The sequence below is a fragment of the Siphateles boraxobius genome, unplaced genomic scaffold, assembly GCF_051911475.1.
Source record: "Siphateles boraxobius isolate OS27281-9 unplaced genomic scaffold, OSU_SipBor_1 8, whole genome shotgun sequence".
NCBI classification, from domain to species: domain Eukaryota; kingdom Metazoa; phylum Chordata; class Actinopteri; order Cypriniformes; family Leuciscidae; genus Siphateles; species Siphateles boraxobius.
In genome coordinates, this window is record NW_027509208.1 from 5,181,950 (window position 1) to 5,198,636 (window position 16,687).

Genomic DNA, 16,687 nt, shown 5'->3' on the forward strand with positions numbered 1-16,687 from the left:
ATTTCACCATGTTTTGATTTCTTCTGCTTACTACCCACCGTTTTCCACCAAGTGGAAATTTCATTCTCAATAGCGTCCATGTTAAGACCTTTTTTATTGAGTTTATACAGTGTAGGCTCGACCTTTTCGGCCCATAATGTAAACAGGACAGGATCATTATACATGTTCCAATTTATATTTGGGGAAATTTCGTTCCCTGAAGCTTTGAATATGAAAAGGTTTTTTGTTTCAGGATTAATGAGATGCGCGTTCACAGTTTCTGATTCTCATCTATGTTCCTTTGCGTGGTTTTATCGCAGCTATGGGAGTTTTCCACCAAGGATACAAAAATTCAGACTATATGAAGGCAAAGTCATTTTAACGTTTGATTATTCTATTTTCTCTTACTTTATATTTGTTGTTTATAGATCAGGAAACTATATCACTTTGCAGTCCTTCTTCTAAGGATGCACGACACAATCTCGCCAGTCTGACTTATCAAAACAGAGGTAATTGGCTAAATATCTGAGGTGTGCCGTATTCACACGTACACAATAACAGACACTTGAATAGCCCCCTTGAACGCCACCTCAGGAACAGAGGTTATGGAACGCACCCGAATCCAGGTTGATCAAACAGCATTTTGCTGATTCTGGACGGAAATAACTCGTTCCCCTCATTCAAGTACACTTGAATCTGATATTCAGTATTAGTCGTCACTAATGTCTGGCGCAAACTTGTGGAAATATACGAATCCTGTAATCTATTTTGAAAAATAATTTCAGAGCAATCCAGAATTAGTTCAAACGTGATAATATTTCGTTCTCCGAATATGAAAAGTATTTATGTCTCGGGACTTTCAAGAATTAATGAGATGCGCGTTTGTTGTTTCTGACTTTCAAATTCATTGTGAATCACATTATAACCACATTCAGCATAGACACACACTTGTTTAATTCAGTTCACACAGGATACATGGCCTAGAATACAACATCAACAGCCTTTACCTAAGTGTTCCAAATACACCCACAATAAAGCAATCCTGTGTTTAAAGAATAAACTTACAATTAGCCTATGTGCACATATAGTAGCACAAACAACTATAAAGTGTGTTCTATGAGTGCATTACAATGTGTGAAGTACAACTCCAAATTTGAAAATACAAATTATTGCATTATTGCCTTTTAATCCCATCTGTGTTAAAGTGGAAGCTTTCAAATGCAATATAAAGTTTGTAAAGATTAGTTTAGGTTTATTATAGAATATTATTCAATGTGGCCTAGGGCCCATGGTGGGCTGGTGGTCACACAAAGGGTTAAGCGTTTTTTGAATGCATGGATAATAGCATTTAGCTTAGCCTTGTTTTGGAAACAGCATGGGCAATAGCATTTAGCTTAGCCTTGTTTTGGAAACAGCATGGACAATAGCATTTAGCTTAGCCTTGTTTTGGAAACAGCATGGGCAATAGCATTTAGCTTAGCCTGGTTTTGGAAACAGCATGGACAATAGCATTTAGCTTAGCCTTGAGATCCGATTTTAGCCTGTAAATCATATCATCCTGTTTTTCCAAATTTAGCTTTTTATAAACAATGCATCATCATGGCCTTTTATTTATAAAATCATGTGTTTTCCGATCGTTTACAAACTTAGATTTTTCTTTCTGTTTGCTGATTCTCTTCACGTGTTGCTGGTTTGTTTCAACAAAGCCAATACAACAATGGCGACAAACATGCGGCTGATTTGAAAACTTTTAGGGTTTGTTTTACAGCTCCTCATCAAGTTACGTTACACGAAAAACATTTGGAAGATGTTATTCCGATTTTAGGTTTCGTTTTTTGTTTTTTTGTTTGTTGCTTAGGCAAACAAGGATATCTTTAAAATCTATTAACAAGGGGTTTCATTCTTCATCTGCGCCGCCACTATCACGTCCTCACGTTTGGACTAAACAAATGGCTTTCCGATCCGTAACAATGCAACATTTTCTCAACACTTCTCAAAAGGGAAGAAAAAGTTGACTTACCACAGCGGCAGAAGAAAGAGAAGATTTTCAAACCTCGTGTTGATTTTAAAATCCCCATACTTTGCTGGAAAAGACGTTGCTCGTGAAATTCATTTGTTGCGACATCACGTCGGGGTCACCACTTTGTAAGGCCGTCTAACTCGATCCAATGGCGGTATTCGAATTAGCGGTGAAGGTCTTTGCGTGTTACTGTCTTTTCTCGTGGCAAAGTATTTTTGGTTAAATGCAATACATTTTATCTTATGTATTAACTCGTTTCATCTGACTCCATAAAATGAAAAGGTTTTTCAATGATATCTGTGCATCATTAAATGTGAGCGAATGTTTTACTATTCTTTTAAACTCTTGAATGCAAATAATGTCAAAGTCAATTAGAATAATCAAATGTCACAATTTAATATGTCAGGTAAATGAATCATTATAATTTGATAATCAATTCAAGGATAGTCAATGCAAAACATCAAATGCTCTAGAACAAAGAGGAAAAGTTTACCCGACAAGAAATGCGTGAGGCAGAGAGACTCGCAACTCTCAGCCTCACGGGCCGATCTCAGATACAGAAAAGGCCCTGAGCTCTCGCTGCGTTTCATTATATACCCAGACCTCATTTCAAATCTAAACATCATTCACAGTGGAAATTTACCTGTAAGTCACCATTTGCTAGCAGTGGAAAATTAGCATTCAGTCAAATGGTCGAAGGTGTTAACTCAAAGACACACCCTCCAGTATTGGAGGGTGTGGAAGATATTTCTAAACTTCCTAAGAACTTTATTACCTTTTGGGTTTACTTCTTTGGGAATGAGACATTTGTACCAGTCGTACCGAGACATTTCAAATAATACCAAATATGTATAAAACTAGATCATAATCATTCACATTAAACCATTTAGATTCTTGTGTGAGTTTGGGAGATCTCTGCCAGGATGAAGAATGGGGAGAGAAATGTAGATTAGGATGAGGGAGGTGAGACCTTCGTCTCAATAGTGCATGAGGGGGAGTTCAAATGTTAATTTCCTTTGTTTTCTCAGAGAGTGGCCCTCTCTTAAAGTCCTTCAAGTTTTTCCAGTCTTACACCTGAAATATGCAAAGAGCAAAGAGCAGTGGATCAGGCATGCACACACTCACACATACACAATATGCATCAATTTTACATCGACCTGCTTTGAAAAGCTCAGTGCTGTTGTGATAAGAAGGTGTAATTGTCAGTGTGCATGTAAACATGGTTCTCTGACAGGTCTTTTGAGACTAACAATTTGATGAGCCTATTGAGGCTAATGGTTTGCTGTTCAGATAGACTGTTTTGGATAATTGGCTTCTGCAAGTGAGTGGTTCAGATTACACTGGGATAATGCAATGTTTGCTGCGGAAAGTCACTCTCTCTCTTGTTATCCTTCACAAACATTCTTCATTTGCTCCGTCCTCTTATCTATAGGGTCCTTTAATCCATATAATGAATCCATCCCCTCTGTTATCCTCTCACTCCCTCTGGGTGTTTGATACTAATTAATGGGCTGGAAATTATAACATGCTTTGACATATATCACTTTGGCACCGTGGCCTAGATCTTCATTGCCTAAAGGGGAATCTCTTATTGAAACGTACTCACACATGATCGCTGTTCATTCTTTTTATGGCACTTTCCATGAATAGGACACAAAATAGGTCCAGCACCTCTCAAAGTCCTTTTTTAACGAATTGTAAAAGGTGGTGCTTAACCTCTAGAAAATGTGGATTGTCAACTTGTCATTTTATTTTCCATGTTTTGCTAATATTATATGCACCATTTTATTTTCTATTTTCTCTGAGGATGGCAGCACTGATATCACATTTGGAACAAGCCTAAATACAGTTTATATATATATGTATATGTGTGTGTGTGTGTCTGTTTTTCTATATTTATTTATTCTGTATTATACATTACATGGTTTGCGTTCTGGAGCCACCAGGCACTGTTTTGTGCAAATGAGCGGCCGGGTCGCATTAAGGGTTTTCTGTTAGAACGGTGTCGTGTTAGTGGTTAATGGTAAGTTAATAACTAATGATTGTTGCGACGGAAGTTAATCAATCAAGACTAACTTTAGCTAGACAATACGTTTATTCTAGAGCTGCTGTAAAGCCAAAACAATCTCTGTTAGTTTAATATCCTATTATCACTGTAAAGCTGCTTTGAAACAATCTATATTGTTAAAAGCGCTGTATAAATAAAGGTGACTTGACTTGACTTGACTGTTCCTTCCTCTACACTGGAAGTTTGAATGCTATGTGAATTAGGAAAATATGGCTTGACAGATTACAGTGCCCTCTTCGCTGTTCATGCCTTTGTCTTTGAAACTCACGCCTTGATCTATCCACTCGTTCTTTCTTCCTCTTATACAAGACTGCGCTCCATTCATTTCATTATGCTTTAAGCATTAAAGAGACGGAAGTCTGACAACAGGAAAAAAACAAGTTCAGCTTCGATTTTGAGGGCCTAAAAATGACACCTCCTTTCATGTATAATTCTTTTAGTCTTTTTCACACTTGCTGTTTCTCTCTTTCTCTTTCTTCTTTCTGATATAGCCACTGGTCTTATTCCTCAGATGGTAGTGTGTGCCAGTTACCAGCCCTTGCACCTGCTGGAGAAAAGGACCTCAGTGCTTACAAGGATGGTAAGCACGTTTTTCTGTACTATACACACTACAGTTAAAAAGTTTGGGTTCAGTAAGTTTTTATTTTTATTTTTTTTCTAGAAATTAATACTTCTATTAGCAAGGCTGCATTAAATTGTTCAAAAGTGTCAGTGTAGACATTCAACAGAATCCTGAAAAAAATTAGTTTTCACAAAAATATGAAGCAGCACAACCGTTTTCAACACTGAGCACGAAATCAGCATATTAGAAGGAATTCTAAAGGATCATGTGACACTGAAGACTGGAGTAATGATGCTGAAAATTCAGCTTTACCATCACAGAAAATCCATTAAAAATATTGAAATAGAAAACAGTTATTTACAATTGTAACAATATTTCACAATATTTCTGTTTTCACTTGATTTTTGATCAAATAAATTAAGCCTTGATGAGCACAAAAGATTTCTTTCAAAAACATTAGGTTTAAACCAATATCTCAGCTGGTTTGATAAAACTCCACTGGATACACTTACCTAAAGCTCATTAATTTAAAACCTGCCCCAATTGTTACTCTCCCTCCCTCTATCTTAGTCTCAAGCAATATTGGGCTCTGTTTGGATTAGCGCTGGCTGTCTAATCTGCTATTAAGTTTCTCTTCTAAAATCTCAGTTTGTGGTGGGTGTGTTCTCCAGGCTGATTCGTCTGAGAGTCTGCGGCAGTATGGGCTCTCTCAGCTCTTCAGTCACCCTGTGCTGCTCACCTGCACTCGAGACTGCCCCCTGGTGGCCCCTCCTAAGGCCCCCCCAGTTCCTCAATGGAAACTCATCCGCCCCCGCAAGCAGACTAACATCTCAGATGAACCCAAGGGTAAGGCGTGTGTGTTTTATGTGTCTATGTGTTTTAATTTCTTATGTAATTATTATGATAATTGCTTGAGTTGGATCAAACTGATGTTTATGCCCTTTAGAACCCCCTGTTCAGAAGCCAGAGCAGTTCATTGAGGTTTCTAGCCCCTTCATCAACTTCAAACTTATGACTATGGCTGCACATGACATGTAAGCTGTGTGTGTGTGTGTGTGTGTGTGTGTGTGTGTGTGTGTGTGTGTGTGTGTGTGTGTGTGTGTGTGTGTGTGTGTGTGTGTGTGTGTGTGTGTGCGTGTGCGTGTGTGTGTGTGTGTGTGACCTATATTGTGTATTCTGTGGAACATAAAAGAGAAATGCCTTTTTTTTTGCAATATGGTGGAAGTCAATGGTAACCAAATCTGTTTTTGGTAAAAAAAAAAACATTTCTTCCAAAGAGCTGCTCAACTCTTCATCTGTGGTGCATGGATGAAAAGAAAGTCGAACAGATTTTGGAATTACATGGGATGATGACAGAATGTTCATTTTTTTTGGTGAACTATACCTTTAATGCTCCCTAACCGTTTTTTGATTTATCCCACAAAAAACATAAAACATAAAATAAAACATAAAACACACAAACCACTCATTTCTGACAATTAATACATGTCTGGCAAATGTCACACTAAATGCTCTTTTTGTTCCCATTACTGTTTTACAGATTGAGAAAAAATTATATCTTGTCTAGACTAAATCGCAAACCGCTTCATGACGATTCATAGTAAAGAACTGACTATCTATTTGCAAAACAGAAATCACTTGCTTGATTCTAAACAGAGCTAATGATAGCCGACAGAAAATGCTGGACATTTGTAGTGAGGCTACTACTTAACACTGTATGTTTACACAGGTACATTTATGTATGTTCTGAATGTGTAAATTTCTCTATAGGCCCAGTATTAATAAATACTTTGCTTTTTCATATCAATCGATTGATAATGTGCAATTTTCTCAGATATAACATGTCATAACTGAACCAATGACATAGCTGAATCCCACCAGGTGTGAATTATTTAGAGTGTCTGAATATGAGCTTTGTATTTTTTTTTTTCAGTTGCACGTGTGAGTACATTAGTACACTGAGTGCTAAAAGCAGTAATTGGCTGTGTGGGAGAGTCAGACATGGACAGAGACTGTGGTTGTCGTTGTGCTGCTCTCGAGCACAAGACAATATTCAGACATACTTAATTTATCTGAATCTCTTCAGAGCACAATAAATGTGTGTTTAACCTCAGAAATTGCTGGTTTTGTTTTACATTTTTCTCGTATAAGCACAAAATAATTCTGTTTGTTATAATTTTTTTTTATTTGTGTGTCTGTTTTTAGGGAGCAGGGAGGTGTAAAGAGGGGTGGGCATAACTTTAATCTCTCCTCCTTTTCTGAAATGGATGATATTGAAGATGGCCACACTCGGAATGACATCACCCAGAACAGCCTTAATACACTGGACATCACTGAAACCACTCAGGTATGCCTAAGGGAAATGGATACGTTGTCTTAAATTGCAAATATTAGGTGATGTGCACTACCATTTCAAATTTGAGGTCAGTAGAATTTTTTTATGTTTTTAAAAGAAGTGTGTTATGCTCACCAAGGCTGCATTAATTTGATCAAAAATACAATAAAAGCAGTATAAAACAATAAAAAACAATGTTAGCAGGCATTACTCCAGTCTTTAGTGTCACATGATCCTTCAGAAATCATTCTGACATGCTGATCATTTTTGATCAATTTAATACATCCTTGCTGATTAAAAGAATTAATGTCTTTCAAATCTTACTGACCCCAAACTTTTAAACGGTAGTGTTTGTCGTATGAATGGTGACTGGTCTCTCGGAACAGATTCAGTCGAGGGATCGACTGTACTCCAGGGGTTGCACTGTTGATTCCCAGCATTCTGGCAGTTTATTTCAGTTTGTCATCTGTACAAGCAGTGTGCATGAAAATGTTCTGCTCTCTGGCTGCAGTGCGGCTGGTGGCCGGGAGGCCGAGACAAGCTATGACATCCTCTAACGCCTCTCTCTTTCCAGCTCCAATGTCACTCTGCCTGTCTCTCTAATCAAGAGAGCGCCACTGGCAGATCCAGTATTAGAGAGATGGAGAAAGAGAGAGAATGGTAAAACACACGTGCCTCTTTACATAAAAGGACAGGTCGTGTCCTCGGAATGTATAAAAAGCAGCACAATTAGCCTGTCAGTCATCAGAGTGGATGTCTTACGGGGGGTCAGCTCAGATCGGACTGAGACTGATAGCTTCCATGTAGTTTGTAAGATAATTGTCCAAGTGTGTGTGCCTGTGGGATCTAATAGCCTCGCTGTACCCTTACAGGAATAGTTCACCCAAAAATAAAATCATCAATGTCATTTTTTTTACTTACATTATTTACAGTTTTTCCAAATCCACATGATTATTTATCCTGTCCACTCATTTCCATGTAATGAAAGTGAATGAAAACTGGGTCTGTCAAGCTGTAAAATCACAATAAAAACACAGTGAAAGTATCAACAACTAAAAAAGTCTAAATGACTCCCGTTCACTTAGTCGAAGTTGAATACATTTTTGGTTTCTTTCTCACTCAAAACTAAGTAACATCCAGTCTTTTTACAGTGTTGTTATTGTTAACTAAAACTATTAAAATATTTTTTATTTAATTTGTTATTGTAATGAAGAACTTAATTGAAATAAAAAAACCAAATGAAAATTAGAAATGTTGCCTGAAAGGTTGAAATTAGTTAGTTGAAGAACTAAAATGACTAAAACTGAAATAAAGCTAAATTAAAGCTAAATAGAAATATAAAAAACAAGAGCTTATAAAAATGACAAAATCACATAACAAAATGACTAAAACTTAAACTACTAAGCAACAGCTAATTTAAAATATTATTAAATACTATTATAATGTCATTGTTTGAATTGTTCACCAGCTGGAATTTAAATTTTTTATAAGTGAATCCAACAATATTGCTCCTCTGTGTCATTTAATGTTATAGTTGTGGTGTGGAGTATGCTATTTTTTTTTTTAATTTGAAGGATTTTAAACATTTTTATCGTTATAGTTATCGTCCTTGGTGCGAACAGGCCATAACTCCCCTTGGAGCGTACATGAGAGAAGAAGTATTGTGATTCATAAAGAAAACATTCTTTTGAGTCATATCTTGCTCAATGACTCAGTTGGTCAGGTTCACAAGTTCCTGTCTGATTATAAGATTATCAAACTTAACTTAAGATTATCGCCATATGGCTTTAGAATACTTTTTTGTGCTTTTTTATGTTAATTTTGAGTGACTTCATTTGTGTTTCATTTGTATTTCAGGTGTTTGGAACAACATGAGGTTGAGTCAATTATGGCAATAAAGGGATACTCCACTCAAAATTTTTGTCATAAAATTTTTTCCATCCTCATGTTGTTGCAAAATGGTATTAATTTCTTTCTTTGGCGGAACACAAAAGAAGATATTTTGAAGAACGTTGGGAACCAAACGTTGTAGTCCATTGACTTTCATTGTACCGACAAAAAAACACTTGAGAAATTTCTCAAAATATCTTTGGGTGAACTATCCCTTTAAAGCTACTCTATGTAACTTTTAGCCTTCTAGTGGTTGATGCGTAAAACTACAACTATACTAGCGGAGGAACATTGTTTTGTGCTTCAGCTCTGCTATTTTGTGCAAATTAATCTGATGGTGCCCATGGTAACAAGTGATTGCCTTATCAATGCCAATGACACTAGTAAAATCAGAACTCCACCAATAACGAAAGTCGGATATCTGAATACTAACTCGTATAAGCAGCTTATATGCCACTGTTGTTTTGACTTGTTGAAAATTGTTTTAAAATAATGTTTCAAAAGCAACATTGACCTTAGTCACAATGATTGCTATTCAGATAAAACTGTGTAAACAATTACAACTTGGCTTGGCTGTTTATGGGCAAATAGACCAAAGCAGCAACTGGTTTATAGATGGGCTGTGTTATTATCTACATAATTGTTTTGTGAACCTAGTCAATGAACAGCAAATGTGATTAAAGGTTCATTTGTTGTGGCTTCAAGCTACTATGACCAGGGTCGGATTAACGCACAGGCCTACCAGGCACGTGCCCAGGACAATCGACCAGAAGGGGTCTAGATTTTGGTTGTATTTGGTTTTATGTACTTTATGATACTTATTTTTTTCAAACAATTAAAAGGTACATTTACAGTAGCTATTGGATCATGCCATTAGAAATGAGTGTTGAGGTCACCTGATATGATTTAGACCTATTATTGAGTTTTTAATAATGTTGTGAGCTGAATTGATATAAACAGGAGCAGTTTTATCACAGTAATGTGTGGAATGCATCCTGAGGTGTTTACTGCCATGTATAAAACAATCACTCTTTATATAGCTAGATACTGCTTCTCTTCTCTTCTCTTCTCTTCAGATCCTTGGTGAGTCACAGTCGATCTCTGAATCACTGGTGCTGTCGTTTGTTAGATGTGGCATAGAGAGAGCCCCTAATTGTCCTCCACATTTAAATTGCGCAGTCGGACGACTCCTCAGGCTTTAAAAGGTTTTCTAAGTGACATAAGGTTGGGGCTCAATCATGGAAAAAAAGCACATTGGAGAAGTTTCTGAGGCCTTCGGCTGGATTGTTTCCATGGCACCACATTGTTACTTGAAGGGTAAAAAAAAGTAACATTTGAATAGTTTTACAAAAAGGTGTCTCAATTAGCGGGTAAAGACTGACATGCTAATCAAACCCGTGTCTTCTAATCCTGTCACCATCCAAGTGCCCTTAATGTTTATGGCATTTGCTCTCCGGTGAGCAATTAATTGAAGGAGAAAGCCCTCTCTGGTGTGAGTCCAGATGTCAGATTAGAGGATTTCTCATCGTGTTCTGGAAGCCAAACGGGCTCAGCGCATGCTGACTAGATGAATGTGGACGTTCTCTGTCTCCTCTGCTTTCCTCTGCCCTCCTCTGCCATGTCTCTCCCAGCTCACTATGTACACTTTTTTATCCCCCCATTTTCCCCCAGGTAACAGCAGAGGACAAGAAAAAGGACGACAGCATCGCCAACGGTAAGATGTGTTTCCATGAGCAATGCCACTGCACAGTCCACACTGTCACTCAAACACTTATCGTAAACTGTAAGGTATCATATATGTAAAGGATTGTATTTTAAGCTCATATTAGCCAGTTATTTGGCAGTATGTGTTACATATCTCAGTTAGCAGTTACAAAAAGTTAAAATTTTGAGGTTGAAAGCTGATCTTGAGCTAAATATGTTTATTCACATGAACCGCGCCATCATTGGGAAAGCATTACTCATTTTCAATTGAGTGCTTCTGTAACAATGTGCTATAGAAATGAAAGAGAAGTGAAAGAATGAATTTGAAAAGGCAGACGATAATTCGCCTCACTTATATCCCTCCAGTCATTGTTTAGCCATCAGAGCAGTGAGGCTAATAGCTGCTGTAATGATATGATAGCTGGCTGCCTTCACAATTGCACTTTCTCGTTTATCCCACTCTTCTTCCATCCAATCCGTCTTCTTTTCATCAGCACAAACACAGATGCACACGCACACACACACACAGACGTATGGCATCATCTCTATCTCTGTGATCATGATCATGCACTCGCCCCTCATCACGACAGGCCAATTATGTGCTTTCCCAGAGAGCCCAGTGTGTTGCTTAGTAACACCTGTGGATAAGTAAATGGAGTGAATGGCTTTGCTACGGCGTCTATATTCATTATATGGTTTAATACGTTAGAACACCACACTGAGTGTAATGAGTTAAAGCTGCAATATATAACAGTATTTCACTTAATTGTCACAATGAATTGAGTGACACCAATGAAAGAGCATTTATAAATCCAATATGGTGCAACTGATTGGTTTAATGAGCTCTACTGATTGGTACCACTGAGATAATCATGGTATCCTCATGAAAAGTCTTTTTTAAAGACCCCCTGTGGTCAAAATCAAGTTTATATGTCTATGTGGTGTTTCACGAGTTCACACTTACATATACTTAGAGGGAGTACGATTTTAATGCGTATTTGGCGTGCTGTCCGGAGGGAGGGCTCCGAGCTCGGAATTCAGCCCGAACCCAGAGTACTCCCCCCACATGTAAGTATTTTTTGAAACTAGGAGTGTGGAGAAGGGGTGGTGGGGGGATGCTGCAAACTGTCAATGGATCGAGGTAAGACTGCTGAGTCTATATATACCCTCTTAACATTGATTGCTAAGTGCTGTCCACTCGTGTTAATTATCTGAACGTGCTCCTCCCGAGCTTAGTTGATAAAACTTCATTTTGAATATGCTATAAGACAAACCATGTGCAAATTCATGTGCAAAGTCAACATTATTGCTGAGTATTTTCTCCTTAAAACTGCTTTGAAACAAAGACAGTCTCAAAAACGTGGTTTAAAATCAGCAGTCGTTCTCTACGTCACAAATGCCGTTGTAACCAATCCCATCACGAGGGGGCAGGCTTTAGCACATTTGTAACTATGCTGCGAAGCAGGGGAGTCTCAAGAGCCAGTTTTCTATTGATTTGAAAAATCGGGTAAATTTAGTAAAAGTGAGTGGAGGCGGCGACTAATAATATGCATTTTCATGAATCCACGTATACTAAATTGTGGCGAGCAGGACGAGGTCGAGGGACGGTGGAGTTATTAATGATGAACGCACCGGTCTCGAATCTCTCATGTCCATCGATCTCGTCCTGTTTGCCACATAAATGAAGCAAGGGTGTAGAGTTGCATTCAAGCTTTTTTGAAGAAATTTTCAAAGGAAAAAACATTAAAATGTAATTTTGGTGATCAAAGATGAGTTTTAAGGGATACAATTATTAACTATAAGATGACTCACATTTACAATGGAGAGTTACTGCTAACTTAACCTAATTTTTCTTTAGCGTAACAGTAGTTCAACTGTTCCCTGCACAGAAGTCCCTTTCAGCCTAGAAAGCCAAGAAAACTAATATATCCTAAAAAAAGAAAAAGCTTAGGCTGGTTTTAAAATGTTTTTTTTTCTTTCTTTTAAGAGTAGTTGCTCGATTTAACATCCTTTCTGTCATCATGAAATGGAAATTCACCCTATCTATTTTCTAAATACTGTAATTGATCTTATTGTAAACGATTCCTCCATGTTTCCGTTTCTTTTTCCTTTTTGACCTTGTCATTTTAATCGAATGGTCATGACTTTAACTTATCTCTGGTGACTTATGACAATCAAAATATCAGCAAAAACCCACCTCTTACTTAAAGGGTTAGTTCGCCCATTTAAGACATGAAGTTGTATGCAATCCTTACCAGCACTATAGTGCATACACACTGACCCACTCTGTTGTCACCTCCCTGGTCAGAGTTCTGGCCGCTGGAAGTTTTTCAAGAAAGTACTCCCGGTTATTTTCCGGGGCCACAAAACTGTGCGTTTTTACGTGAAAAAATGATTTGCGTTTCAAAGCTTGATTAATTTACCACACAAAAAACACGCCGGAAAAATTCATACCTCAGTTTTAATCGGCACTATTTTCTATCCATTTCAATCAATCCGCGCTGCTGTCAACGTCAACAGTGCGCACGTTCCGATCAGCTGTTGATAGCGCGACTCGCTGACAACATGGCTGACTGCGAAACTTCTGATGATGAAACCAATTTTAGCACAATGTCAGACGGATCAGATGATGAAAGTAATTTTAGCACAACGACAAATGGATACGTTTATGAACCGGAGTAGCCTATACAAGATACAATCAAATGTTATTTATTGCAACACAAAACCTCAATTGTGTGTGTATTCAATCAAATAGTTTTCTCAGCAAATTGTACCAATATCCTTATATACTGTTTTTATAATAGACATCTTTTCACGTGTTTTATAATGGAATCTTAACATCAGCTTGTTTACCGTACAGTTTAGACATGGGATCATAAAGTTAGTAAGAGCGTGGTACTGGTACAGCAAAACTCTTCAATTTTCCTTTTCCTCCTTGGTTGGGGATGTAATCGTCTTCGCTGAAGTGAGCACTACACACACGAAAATCCTTTATTCTGGATATTTTAGCTCCCGCAGAGTAGCAACCAGCCAAAGCTGTCTCATAGTTAGCCTATATTCGAAACAGGAAAACGATGGAATCTGAACTTTGATCCCGGCACATCCTTGTGGTCACAGCCTGGGAATTTACAAGTTCGCACCAATGTTAATTTAATACTTTTTATGTCGTTGTCAATCGATTGTGTAAACACTATGGAACAGCTGATCGGAACGTGCGCACAGTTGACGTTGACAGCAGCGCGGATTGATAGAAATGGATAGAAAATAGTGCCGATTAAAACTGAGGTATGAATTTTGACCGGCGTGTTTTTTGTGTGGTAAATTAATCAAGCTTTGAAACGCAAATCATTTTTTCACGTAAAAACGCACAGTTTTGTGGCCCCGGAAAATAACCGGGAGTACTTTCTTGAAAAACTTCCAGCGGCCAGAACTCTGACCAGGGAGGTGACAACAGAGTGCGTCAGTGTGTATGCACTATAGTGCTGGTAAGGATTGCATACAACTTCATGTCTTAAATGGGCGAACTAACCCTTTAAAATCATCGGTAAGCTGTACTAAGCTCACATTCAGATCTGCCTCTATCCAATCATCAACCGATGGTAGATAGTTGGGGAACCAAGTCCCCATCCATTACTTTTTCTTTATTATTGTCCATTTAAGTCGGATATTCCTGTATAGGTCCTGTGTAATGCTAACTGAACAATGTTAAATAATTAAGATTGTCAATATATTTTTTACAGATTTATCTTGATTTATTTCCATAGATGTTTGAAAAGGTTTGTAATAAAATTAAGCAAACAAAATAGCTTTTATTTGATGGATGTAGTAGCCATGCTAACATAGTACCTCTCTATATTTATTCAGAGAATTTCATTTCAAACATCTGCACAGGAAATTACAAATCACTTCAGGCCTTTGTTATTGCATATCACGTGTAATACAGCATTACTATTTCAGCATTGAAAAAGGCAAGGTCATGTGTATTCCTGCCAGCATTTCATTGCTTACTTGGTTTGTAATAGACTGTTGTATAACATATTTTTTTTCAATCTCCAAGATACCGAAGTAGTAGAGTCTACTTCAGGCCCTGACAAAGAGACAGATGGAAAAGATAATGAGAGGGTGCAGACAGCCAAGGAATCCAGTGCTGCATTGCTTCAGTCCCAGGATGCATTAGCATCAGACAAACCCCTGCTACTGGAGACCTGGGTGGACCTGCACAACTTCACTAAATGCTTCCAGTAAGGGTCTATCATCCTTAGAAAAAGCCTAAGCCATATTATGCTAATCCTTTGCTATTTTGTCACATTAACTCCTCATGTTCTTAAGTTCCTATTAAGCTGCAGGCTGAAATATGCTAATAATCATATGTTTTGTAGGACGTTGCTGATTTTCCACAAGCCAAACAAATATGTTCATCAATGCAAGACATCACACTTTAAGGTAGGGTTTTGAAGGAAAAGACTATAATAAGTGTGCCTAAATAGTATTTTGACTAGTTTACACTAAAAATACAGTGATATTGTGAAGTATTATTACAATTCAAAGTGACCTTTTTTTGTTTTAATATATCTATGAATATATTCAATTTATTCCTGTGATGATTCCTAGTCTTCAGTGTCACATGATCCTTCATAAATCATTCTAATATGCTAATTTGGCGCTCAAGACACATTTCTTATTATCTATTATTATCAATGTTGAAACAGTTGTGCCGCTTAATATTTTTGTGGAAACCGTGAGATTTAGTTTTTTACAGGATTCTTCAGTGAATATAAAGTTCAAGATAACATTAGAAATAGAAATCTTTTGTCAATATAAATGTCTTTACTGTCACTTTTGACTGATATGGATATGTAAATCTCTTGAGGATTGATGCCATCAGCAACATATACATAACCATATACTTTGGGCAAGATTTAAGGTTAACCATACTTATTGTTAGCCTTCTTTGTTCAGTGCACTGGCTAAAAAAAGTGCCACTTTAAACAAACATTTTATTTAATAAAAAAAATATATATATATATTTCTCTGTTAAATTGTTAATTTTCCAATAGGAATAAGTGCGTAGCTATAGGAACTGGAATTAGTTTTCCCCTGTGCTGGGGCCTCTTGCTGACTGTATCGATGACATTCAGAATGCATTATCATAAAAACACCTAATACAAGATTGAACTAAACCTGTTGTTGTGGCATTTGTAATGGAGCTTGGTATAATTATGGTATCTGTGGTGGGAGGGATGTGTTGTGTTAGGAAAGAACATGAAAGTGACTCAATTCTCTGTTAGAACTCCGTCTCCTCTCGACTGTCTGCTGCTGCATTGTCCAACTTTGTGGCCTCCACCCACTCTGTGGCCGCTCCTGCTAGACAACCTGATTCAACTGGAATTGCTTACACAAAGGTACACACACACACACACACACACACACACACACACACACACACACACACACACACACACACACACACACACACACACACACACGATAACCATGCTGTTTTTGCTCTTCTCTTTCTGTTGTGCTGTAATGCTGATGAACTGGACTTTTTTTAAAACCTTATCCCATGAGAACATGTGGTTTGATTTAATATTTGGTAATTACTGTGAGTGTGAATTTATGTAATGGTGTGTGTGTGTTCTATTGTCTCCTGAGATAAATGCAAAGCTGAAACACAATTATATGTGCTGATGCTGACCCATTCTGTCCATTGTTTTTCCTTGTCTCAGTCTGCAGATGGAAGAGCTACTCACTTCCTGTTTGTTGATAACCTGTCACCCACAGAAATTGTCATTGGGTTCTCAGCTTTAGTGCACTGGGGAGAGAGTGTGGAAGAGAGTAAGGACACATGGACATACTGTACACACTCAGTTTGTTTTTTCACAACAACAAGGATCCAATCAAATCTGTGTGTCTATTGTGTGCTCAGAAAAGGAGTCATCAACCAGGCCTGGTTCTTTAACAGCTAAGCCTTTCTCCTGGAAGAGCATTGTCTCTCAACTCCCCGTGGTGCAGATCCAAACCACTGCTAGTAAAGCTGTCTTACTCTCGCTTCCTCCTGGGTAACTATATCACCACCATTGCTGAATTTTCAGCAGTCAGTACTCTAGACTACAGAATAGAATAGAA

At 37.7% G+C, this 16,687-nt stretch overlaps 1 protein-coding gene across 2 annotated transcripts in view; it reads left to right on the plus strand.

Moving 5' to 3' along the window:
• The window catches only part of adgb (androglobin), a 48,531-nt gene that overhangs the window by 17,804 nt on the left and 14,040 nt on the right, over positions 1–16,687 (plus strand). For both annotated transcript variants that reach the window (XM_077220471.1, XM_077220472.1), the window contains exons 9-18: positions 4,559–4,647; positions 5,301–5,475; positions 5,576–5,663; positions 6,835–6,976; positions 10,526–10,568; positions 14,616–14,799; positions 14,938–15,001; positions 15,847–15,960; positions 16,288–16,396; positions 16,488–16,620. In XM_077220471.1, the coding sequence (XP_077076586.1) occupies positions 4,559–4,647; positions 5,301–5,475; positions 5,576–5,663; positions 6,835–6,976; positions 10,526–10,568; positions 14,616–14,799; positions 14,938–15,001; positions 15,847–15,960; positions 16,288–16,396; positions 16,488–16,620 (1,141 nt within the window). The remainder of the gene's footprint in view (positions 1–4,558; positions 4,648–5,300; positions 5,476–5,575; positions 5,664–6,834; positions 6,977–10,525; positions 10,569–14,615; positions 14,800–14,937; positions 15,002–15,846; positions 15,961–16,287; positions 16,397–16,487; positions 16,621–16,687) is intronic.